We start from the raw sequence: 11258 nt of genomic DNA, 5'->3' as shown, positions 1-11258 counted from the left end.
GTTTAAAAGTCTTGAAATTTATTACAAATGTTGGTTGAAGGAATCGCAATTCATTATGACAAGAGTTCTTGAGATCAAGATATTAATCTGTTGAATTATTCATCTCATGAATATTCATAAGTAATTTGCATATTAATCTCAGTGTGTAATTATCAATTCTCAGTGTGTGTTTTTTATTTTTTTCAATCTCGATGTATAATTTCGATTTCTCAGTGTTATTTTAGGTTTTGAAATCTGTATTTTATTTCGAAAAAAGGGTGTACAAATAGTTTTGCACCTGAACTGCTTGCCATACAAAATTCAAATCATATTCCATTTCTATCAATTTATTGGTCTCATTGTCAATGTTGATCACAACAATTGTGTGTGCTACATGTATCAGCAGAGTCAAGGAAAATAAACAGGAAGTGACCATAATCAAATAAATTACATAATATATGGCCAACTTGCAAAACATTAAAGGGTAAATTCTGGTAGGTTGTGATATCGATTTGGTATGGTTGATTTACAACAAAAACAACGTTTGGTACAAATATTCTTCTTGGTACACAAATTTTATCCTTGGCTTTGAAGTTCAAGATAGACATTTCAAAAGAATCTAAAAAAACCAACTGCATACCTGAAAGGTCGGACAATATCTGTTACAAAACTGCAGAAGCGCAGTTAAAACTTAGCCGCAATGCCGAACCTAACCAACATGTATCCACTTTTATTATGTTTGCTTTCCAAGAAATGGACCTTAATGCCATAAATGAATTAAAGCATAAAATATAGGTCATACTCAACAAATTATTGTGTGACTTAAAAGTGGGAAAGACAGGTGCCTTGCTTAGAAATGGTTAGAATACAAACCAACATGTAGGTCATACTTGCCATTATATGGAAAGAATGTTCAGTATTCCCCAACATGTATCCAGTGATGACATTCATTGCTATATGTATAGTATCCAAGAAATGGACCTGAACCCAAAACATAACCAGACTTGCTGAACCGTATAATATAGGTCATAGTAAGAAAGTTGATGCACGTTTGTTCAGTAGTACCCAAGATGCATACTTTCTGTAATAGTCTGATGGTAAATGATTGAGCCCAACTGAAGTAATGGCACAGAAAGCAAGAGAATGAGTAAAATCGGTTTTAGTGGTAATGACCTTGATTTTTTTACCATTTGCCTCCAAAATATTAAGTGTGGGAAATTTTGATGACTAAAGGTAGAGACACACTGAAGTTACAGTGGGGAAACCAAAAAAAAATGATCGTAAATAGATATCACAGACAAATGTTTTGCCTGCCTAGCATCAAAGTTATAAAACAGCCTTGTTTTAGACTGTGTATACCTGTGGGTGAAATAGTAACCATGAACAAACACAATTTTTAAACTCTTGATATTGACTGCACTATCGGGAGTATTAACTGGAGCATTTTTTTAGGTTTGAGCTTCAGTATCTGCATGAAACAGATATACAGGTAGACTAGTGATAACATGAGGCTGTGAAGAGCCTGAATCGCTCACTTGTAATGTTTTGCCTAAATCGTTCATCAATGTTTTTGTTTTTTTTACTTTTTAATGTATATTGATTAGTGTTTGAAAATGCCATTTAAAGTTTATGTTTCTGTCACATTTTCTTTAAAATGAAATAAAATGCTCTGCAGGGCGCAGCTTGATATGACCCCAGAAGTCTTACCCTGAACAGTTTGGGCAAGCATGGACACAATATTCAAGTTTGATACAGCTCTGAATTTGGACTGTGATTAAATACTTGAAAAGTATTGTTTTTGGCCCCTAATTTCTTAATGGTTAGGGCCATATAACCCCCAAAATTTATCCCAACCTTCCTTTTTTGGTATGGAACCTTGTGGTACAATTTCATAGAGATCCATAGACTTATACTCAGTTATTGTCCGGAAACCAGAAAATCCTTGTTTTTTGGCCCCTAATTTCTAAACGGTCGGGACCTTAACCCAAAAATCAATCCCAACCTTCCTTTTGTGGTATGGAACCTTGTATTCACTGACAAGGAAAGGTGAGAAAAAATGTCATTTTCCGCTATAAAGATAATGTTCTTTCACTAAATAATTCGAAATAAAGTGAATATGACCTTGACCTTTGACCCAAAATCATTCTCTTTGCTCAACCCGCATGAAGTGTGTATCCAAGTTTGATGCATAAGACATAAGCAGAGTTTGAATTACATACATAGAAATTGTGTATAAATCATACCAAATATCATCATAACAGATATTTAGGGTATCTAAAATAAACTTTGACTCTAAAAACAATAGGTGTTTGCCCCAACCATATGAAGTAAGTACCAAAATTTGGTACATAAGGATTGAGTAAATCAGTAGTTATGAAACCAACCTGACAGAAAGATGTATACCATTATTCACAAGGCCAACACTAGATGTCAATGACCAATGAACCATGAAATGAGGTCGAGGTAAGGTTATACCTTACCATTAACCAATACACAACATATAAAAAGATGGCTTTGAAACTTTGCATGCTTGTTTTTTACCATATTAGGACTTACATAGTCATACTGCTCTCGGGTTTAACTAGAGTATTTTTGTTGAGTTATTGCCCTTTAACACTTGTAAAAATAGATTAATACAGTACAAAAAGAAATCTACTTGTTTACTATCATCAAATAATAATCTGGATGCTGTTCAAAATACATCTTGTAATTTAAAAGGTCTCTAAATATCTAACAACATTCACAAAATGATTAATGCCATGATTGCCATCATCTGTTAAAGGTTGCACTTGATTATTAAGGTAAATTCTGGCTTCATCCGATAAAGTAAACAAATTTTCTGGCACTGTTATATTGTTGTTGAGATTTAATGCTGCATGAGGGGCTTCCCAATCAATTCCATATTGTTGTATATCTACTACAACCTCTGTCATTCTATCACCCATAGAATAACCACATAATGAATACCAAATCTGCATTGGTGACATATTGTTTTCAGTTCGTAGTGAATGGTTATTCCACTGAACAACAAATTCAGCACAAGATTTCTCAATTCTAGGTCTATATACAAAATGTAAAGCATACACATGCAACTCGATATTGCTGTTCAATACTTCAATATTTTCCATATGACTGAAAAGGTGTTGATAATACATTGTTACAGTTCTGTTAATGTCGGACCACAAACGTTCTATCCTCTGATTATGTACACTTCTACCAGTAATAAAACTACCCCTACCATCTCCATTTTCATTGTTCATAAATCTGGCAATATCTGTGTTTTCAACTCCGCAGTCTCCACGTACTCTTGATGGCAAGCCATATTTACTAACACCAATTCTGAAAAATGTCAATGCTGTGTCTTTTTTGTTGTTATCTGCTATATTCAGATATGTAATGAGACGACTTTTCCCATCAATACATCCATGAAACACAAATCGCCAAGCTATTAGCTTATGGTTTGTATCAACATGCCTGAAAAGAAAAAGAAAATCTCATGAATCATGTGATATAATAAAATCACTTTAGGTACCTGTTCTAGTGAAACATGTTTCACCCTTTGTTTATTGTGAAAGGTTTAGTTTTTGTATAAAGAACTTTTCTTTTAAATCAATAAAATAAAGTTCCAAAAAGCATCAGTGACCCTTAAATTTTAGTAAAGGAAATGCAAGTGTATTCAATTTTGACAACTTTTTTAATTAAGTTTTGGTAATATCAGAAGGGGTCAATATTTTTTTAAACTAAGATGTTCACCTACAAGTCTACTATATAGTATGGCAAGCCGTTCTCATCAAAACTATATTTAAACCATTTTAAGAAAATTTACACACTTTGATTTAAAAAAAACACACACTGAGAATTGAATATACACAGTGAGATTTAAAAAAAAACACACTAAGATTAAATAAACAGTAAATAACACTGAGAATTGAAAACTGCACACTGAAAACTGAAAATTACACACAAATTGCATGCGCACATATCTAATAATAAAATTGAGAATGGAAATGGGGAATGTGTCAAAGAGTCAACAACCTGACCAAAGAGCAAAAAACGGCACAAGGCCACCAATGGGTCTCAAACAGAGCGAGAAAATCACGCACCCAGAGGCAGGCTTCAGCTGGCCCCCATACAAAAATGTGTACTATTTAAGCATACTTAATCTGATCTATTACAAAGTTTTGGTATATTTTTAGATCTTGTTTGCTTACATACTCTGCAACTTTTTGTAATTTGTCATTTTAATATTTTTTTTATATTATTCAGAGCAACACTGAGGGAAATAAATTATTTCATATTGTTATATTACTATTCCTAATCAAAGAGATCTGTAAAGAGTTCTGTGGAAAACCCAATTTTCAAAATGGTTACTTATATTTTTCAACTGAATACAAACAAGAAACCATTTTCAAATTTTGACTTGGTAGCTATAGTTTCACTTAAATCAGTACATGTTCAACACAGTTTTCAAATGTGAGGAGGAGGTATACCACTATCAACCTTTTTTAAATTAAGTACAGCAGTGATGGCCATCTTGGTTATCCTATTTACTGTAATGCAAGGGAGTGGGGGAGTCACCTGCTTCTAGATTGCATTGTTGTGATGCATAGTCCAGCACAGGGCAAACTGAGTTATTATAGATAAAGTTATACTTCATGTATTCATTAAAATTTAGTGAAAATATGACTCTCAGCATAAGCAAGGCATTCCATGACTGCATGTCTAGATAACCAGATGAAGAGGCTCTCACATACCAAATACTGTCGACTTATCATGCCTACTTACTGAGAAACTGACTTAAACACAAAAAATTGACCTCAAGTTTTTCCTTAATGTACAGAGTTAATGAACCATAAAAATGAGGTCAAGGTCAGCCGACACCTGCCTTGTCAAAGGTCTTTCAATAAAATTTGATGGCATCGGTGTGGGAAAGCAATTTGTCACAGGCGAGACAAAAATGGTCTGTTAAATCTGTTGCCAATTTTTTGTTGGTTAAGGGAATTACTGGTAGGCATATTTTGACAAAAAATTCATTTACAAATGTTTTCCTCTGAAACTACTGAGTCAATTGAAAATGAAGTTGGCCTGGATGGTCCTTAGATGAATTCCTTTAAAAACTGTGTCCAATAGATCCACCCTCCATCCAAGACCAAAATGATTCAATTTTTGTTGAGGTCACTTGTAATCAAGATGAGCGAATACAGGCTCATTGGGAGCCTCTGGTTTAAACAATAGGGCACACAACCCCATTATCAAACTCCATCTGTATTTTGTCAAAAGTAATTCGGTAAGGGACCGGTCAATATTTATTGGTGGGTTGGGACTGGTGCAAAACATAGTCAATAGAAGGACACACATTTATTTTTACTTTATTTTTGATAGGACTTCTAGTTATTTGGTCATTTGGTCTTCAGCACTAATAGGACAGCAATATTTCATTTATATATTGATCTTATAGAATGCCAAGTTGTTTGGTAGTTTGGTGTGTTGCTGTCATTCTTATGGTTTTAAGAAAAAGCTCAAATTTTCAGTTTTAGGTTATTTCAAGATAGTCCTCCTTAAATTTTTTCATAAATTTTTCAAATCAACTTCCATTTTCATAAAACTCTACTGCTATATCATTTTTATATTGGTCTTACTGAATGTCAGGCTATTTATTACTTTGGTTTTTTTTTTGCTTTCATTTTTATGGATTTAAGTTAATAGGTTAAAAAAGCTACAATTTAAAGTTTAAACTAAATTCAAATGGTCACCTTTAAAAAAATTTATAACTTTTTCAAATCAACTTAGATTTTTATATACCTGTACAGCTATCTCATTTATATGTTGATCTTACAGAATGTAATGTTGTTTGATAGTTTGGTGTTTAGCTGTCAAATTTATGGAATTAATTAATAGGCGAATAAGGCTGCATCAAAGTCAAAAACATGTCTGCCTATATTTGCTTAAGAAGACCATAATTTCTTTTTTGAAAAGTAGAATAGATAAAGGGACATTGGTATTTGAACTATAAACATGCTCTAGCTGTTATTAGGACAATAATTATTAATTCAGCAAATGATAATATGATAAAATCAAATCTGTACATTTATATTCATACTGTGAGTTGACAGGTATGAATCACACTTATTAAAAATGTGGAAAAGATACAAAAATAGGTCACTGTGACCTGATTTTTAAAAATAGGTCACTGTGACTTGGTTTTTTTAAAGTGGTCATCCTAAAAAAAATTGTCTTGTTGATCATTATTTAACATTTACATTTTAAAAAATTTCACTAACCAGAGATGATTTATTCCTTCTACATTGTATACACGTCTTTGAATTGCTCTTCTTTTTCTTAGTGCTCTACCAACAGGGTCAATTACATTAAGTCTTTCTCTTAATCGCCATCGTTGTATTCTAATTCCTATAAACAAAGTTCATTGTTATTACTGACATTTACATACTATACATTTAACACAGTTTACACTTACAAATGTACCATACTTGGTAACAATATTATACATTGTTCTTGAATCAGTGTTTTGTGGAATAAAGTATACGGTATTGAACTAGAGTTTGTACCCTGATGCCTCGGGATGTGGTCTAGTTCACAAATAGGATCAAAGAGTCCAGAGCTACTAATGTCCCAATGTGGTCTGTCATGCTGATCTACATTTGTGTAGTAGCTTCCATTTTCAGGCTATAGTGAAAACAAGGCTAGTGAAAACATACATTGTACATGCACATGTATCAGCTGGAAGACCTGGGACATCCAGTTTATATAGTGGGAACCATACAATAATGGCTAGAAATATATTTTTTTCTTGCTAAATTTTGTTTACTGAAATATTCCTCATATATCATGTATATTTCATCATCTACCATCAATTACTGGACAATCAATTGACTTTAAGACTATTTTCTTTTGAAATTGTTTTAATACAGTTAATAAAACTGATTAGAAGATATGCATAGGCAACACTCCCTTGATTCATGTATTCTAGGATTATGGGTACATGAGTAAAATTCTTGGTTTGATCGCTAAACATATATGTAAATGGTATATATATCAGAAAATAGTATGGTAACACTCAGAGTATATACATGTATATATAGGAGGCATGATGGCTGTTCATACTTTTGATGCCAGATTGTGAAATCTAAATGTATTGAGCTTTTACCCATGTTGTTTTAATGTTTCAGAATTATTATAACCAATGCAATCCACAATGTTCTGCTCTTGACATAAGTTGATGCCACAAAAGAGGCTGATCCAGTATTCCATAAGAGGAGCCAAGACCTCTCACCTGTTTATCTGGGTCAAGCTTCACTTAATCCAATTGTTCCAGTGGTTTCAGAAAAGATTTTTCATTGAATTATAGTTAAAATAAGCCTAATATATGCATTTTACACCTATGTTTTATTTTAATATACATGTAGTAACAGTTGCCATGTTGGTTGAAGGTCAAGGTCATCAGATATAATCCTATGGATGATTCATGCCAACTTTGCAGTGGAATTGAAACCGAGAATATTAAAATGTAAAAAGTTAACAAACGGACGACAGAAACAAAGTGATGGCAATAGCTCATATAACCCTTTGGGTTTATATGTGAGGTTAACCAGAGGCTCAAAAGAGTCTGTAATCGCTCACTTGATGCCACAAAGTGCATAAAATTTTCTAAGTGCAATGGTTGTAATAAGGTCAAAAATTGGATCAACTAGAATGAAACTCAAACTTGATCTGTAACTACTGATTACTATTATACAATTATATACCATATATATCAGTTCAATTCAAATACATATGTAGATTTAAAATTATATATATACAATTATTCTTATTACCTCTTCCCCTAAAACTGCCTTGTATAAAGGATTCTCCGGCATTAGGTGTGAATTGGAGTGCTGTGATAATTTCTTGGTCCAAGTCATTGTTGCTGATTCTTGAAAATCTATGCATATTAGAGGGGTCTAAACCAAGCTCATCTCTCCTTCTTCTGATAGTAGACAATGAGACTTGGAGACAACTGTAATAATATTCAGGTTGGTATATTATAATTAAACAATATTATGCATTTTGTCCCTATTTCATCAATAATTGAAAGACTCTCTAGGGATGAATAAAATATAAAAAAAAAACAGAGTTCCAATGTCCCCCACGTTGCACATATTTTATCTATCCAAGGCCAATAACTAAACAAACAGTCTTTTTTTGGTTCTTAATAACAATTTATAAATATCTTAATTAGCATGATTAGAGAAATGAAGCATTTAGAGCAAATGCAATGTGATTTCCGTTATAATAAATTTTTCCAAGGTGCATAACTACAGTGCACTTATTTTTGAAAATGTCAAAGACATTGCTGATATAAACCTATGATATAAGTTTCATAAAATTCTGGCAGGAATTGTACACATGAGAGCGCTAGCAATGCAATTTTCCATATAATCATTATTTCCAAGGGGCATAACTCTTTTAAAAATAATTGATCGACACTGATTTTCAAACACGTCAATGTCATGAATGTTGCTGATATAAACCTATGTTATAAGTTTCATAAAATTCTGGAAAGAATTGTACACATGAGAGCGCTAATGGTGCAATTTTCCATATAGTTAATGTTTCCAAGGTGCATAATTCTTTTAAAAATGATTGATAGACACTGATTTTCAAACTCGTCTAAGATATTACTGATATAAATCTGTGGTATAAGTTTCATAAAAATTTGGCAAAAATTGTACACATGCATGAGAAAGCTAACGATGCAATTTTCCATATAGTTAATGATTCCAAGGTGCATAACTCTTTTAAAAATAATTGATCGACACTGATGATCAAACTCGTCCAAGACATTGCTGATATAAACCTATGATATAACTTTCATTAAAATCTGGTAAGAACTGTACATGTGAGAGCGCTAACAAGACTGGAAGGACGGACAAAAAGCAATTTATTAGTGCTATAAATACCACCAGAGCAATCTCAGGCTATAAGGCTTTAGTATTGCATGCTGATGGACCATTGTCCCCAGTCAAGGAAAAGGGAGAAGGGCTTAGGCGTTGGCATACATGATTAACTCCACCACATTCATGTCTATGTGCCTGTCAAAAGTCAGGAGCCTGTATTTTGGTACAATGTAGTTGGTGTTTGTTATACTTTCATCATACATTGTATTTGTTTTTTTTGTACTTCATTGCATTTTAAAACTAACAAACTGATAAATCCTATGAAACTAATGTTTGCAGCTAGCAGCAATATTCTTGCAAACATAACGGGGCTCGCGGGTCTAAATCAATTTTTTTATTTAATATAGGATTTCTCTATATTTTTCTATAAATGAAATTTATCTTATACTAAATCATGTAAATAGAAAAATGAAATAAAAATATGGGGTCACCGTTCATTTACGCTCACAATCCACCTTCGAAAGAAGCATACATTTTTGTTAATGTCCATTTTTTCTGTTGAACTAATAGGAGAAAAAGCGGTAATATCGGAATAAAAAAAGAACTAAATTACAGAAATCGCTTAAATTTTACAATTATTTAGCTTATGTACAGCTTATTCGAAAACAGCAATAAAAAATATAGGTCACCGATGGGTTAAAAAAATATTTCAATTTCAATGTCAAAAAATGGCAGTTTTGCACCAAAGGGAGATAATTTGGAGCTTTTTCAATAATATCCAAGTTTTAAATGTCACCTGGGGCCACAAAAAATTGATTTTTGTACCATATGATAAAGTAACAACTACTTAAGGTAATAAATAAAATTTGTAATGAAAAATTAATGTTAATTTTTTTCTGAAATTCTTATACCCGCGAGCCTCCATAAGCATTTTGCAGCAAATGTTTGCAAGTAGCCTATTTTTTGGTAAATAAATAAATACATAAACTTTATTTAGAGTCAGCATGATTATAAAACAGTTTAACATAAGTCTAAATAGCTTGTAACCGACACAGTAAGGGATTAATTATATATATGCATGTACTGCCATGTCATTTTTTTATTTGGGATTACAACTGATGCAAAAAAGGTGGGTGCTTAGCTGGTTCATCACCAGTTTGAATGAAATTATTAAAGTGCACACCACTATTGCTTTCTTATAGTATATAGGAGCAGCATATGTTATTTTTATACTGCTTATATAGTAAAAAATGTACATGTAGGTCTCATTGGGGTCTAAGCGTGATGCGGGATTGGACGATTTTTTGTAAGGGTGACAGTTAAATTATTAAGCGTGAAATGAAGTTGGGCGGGACACGTGAAATTACAAGCATTATTTCTACAATGATAAGCGGGTATACAGGAATCTGACAAAACAATAAGCGGGATCAGACCCCCTTTATCATGTTTATATTATTTTAAATGATAAAATGAGGTACATGGACATGTACATGTAGCTTAAGAATGATTTAGAAATATTGTGTAACCTTGCCATTCTGCTCCATGACATCCCACTTTCATATAAATACATAATTGATTGATTTAAATTGTACTTTGGTCGTCCTGTGGATGTTTCTGCGAACAGCAAAGCGTCTTCGCCCTCATCATTAACATGATTAACCCCCTCTTCAATATTCAAAGTATGTAGCATTTGTGTTGCTTGTCCAAAAAGATCATGTCCAGTTGAGTATAGGGTTTCAATAGTTAGATTTAAATCTGACCCCGGATCAAGCACAGAAAGCATAACATTTAATATCTCTAAACAACTTTCTAGTCGACGACTGATGTTTTCGATTAAGGTTATGTCGTGAGCTGTCCAAGGTCTGTTTAAGTTACGATTAGTATTTTCAAAAACATTCAATAAAGATGTGAAGAATTCCCCTAAATCTTCTGTATCGTTGATCGACATAATAAGGAAACTCGAGAGTTCTAATGCATCTGTATATATTTTTCACCTCCTGGAAATTTTTTGACAGGAAATGACACCGACGAGGAGATACGAAAGTAACGTGAGGTGTTCCGAATGATATTTTTATGTGACAAGAGTTTGGTTGACCAAGATATTAATCTGTTGAATTATTCATCTCATGAATATTCATAAGTAATATGCATACAAATCTCAGTGTGTATTTTTGAAATCTCAGTGTGTAATTTTCAATTCTCACTGTGTGTTTTTTCAGTTTATTTCATCTCAGTGTGTAATTTTCAATTCTCAGTGTGTGTTTTTCATTTTTTGTAATCTCAGTGCGTCTTTATGAAATCTCAGTGTGTAATTTTTAATTCTCAGTGTGTGTTTTTAAGTTTTTTAATCTCAGTGTGTTTTTTTTTAAATTCTCAGTGTGTAAA

The 11258-nt window shown here is 32.6% G+C and overlaps 1 protein-coding gene across 1 annotated transcript; it reads right to left on the bottom strand.

The window, feature by feature from the left end:
• Positions 1 to 2624: 2624 nt before the first annotated feature.
• Positions 2625 to 11227, bottom strand: LOC143051210 (uncharacterized). The gene is made up of 4 exons (XM_076224189.1): positions 10400 to 11227; positions 7812 to 7993; positions 6261 to 6387; positions 2625 to 3453 (listed from the first exon to the last, which is right to left on the bottom strand). Exons 1-4 carry the CDS (start codon positions 10819 to 10821, stop codon positions 2691 to 2693), a joined length of 1494 nt encoding a protein of 497 aa, XP_076080304.1. The 5' UTR covers positions 10822 to 11227; the 3' UTR covers positions 2625 to 2690.
• Positions 11228 to 11258: the final 31 nt, after the last annotated feature.

Source organism: Mytilus galloprovincialis, chromosome 11, assembly GCF_965363235.1.
Source record: "Mytilus galloprovincialis chromosome 11, xbMytGall1.hap1.1, whole genome shotgun sequence".
NCBI classification, from domain to species: Eukaryota; Metazoa; Mollusca; class Bivalvia; order Mytilida; family Mytilidae; genus Mytilus; species Mytilus galloprovincialis.
Note: the sequence above shows the minus strand (reverse complement) of the source record. Positions and strands in the feature narration are given on the sequence as shown.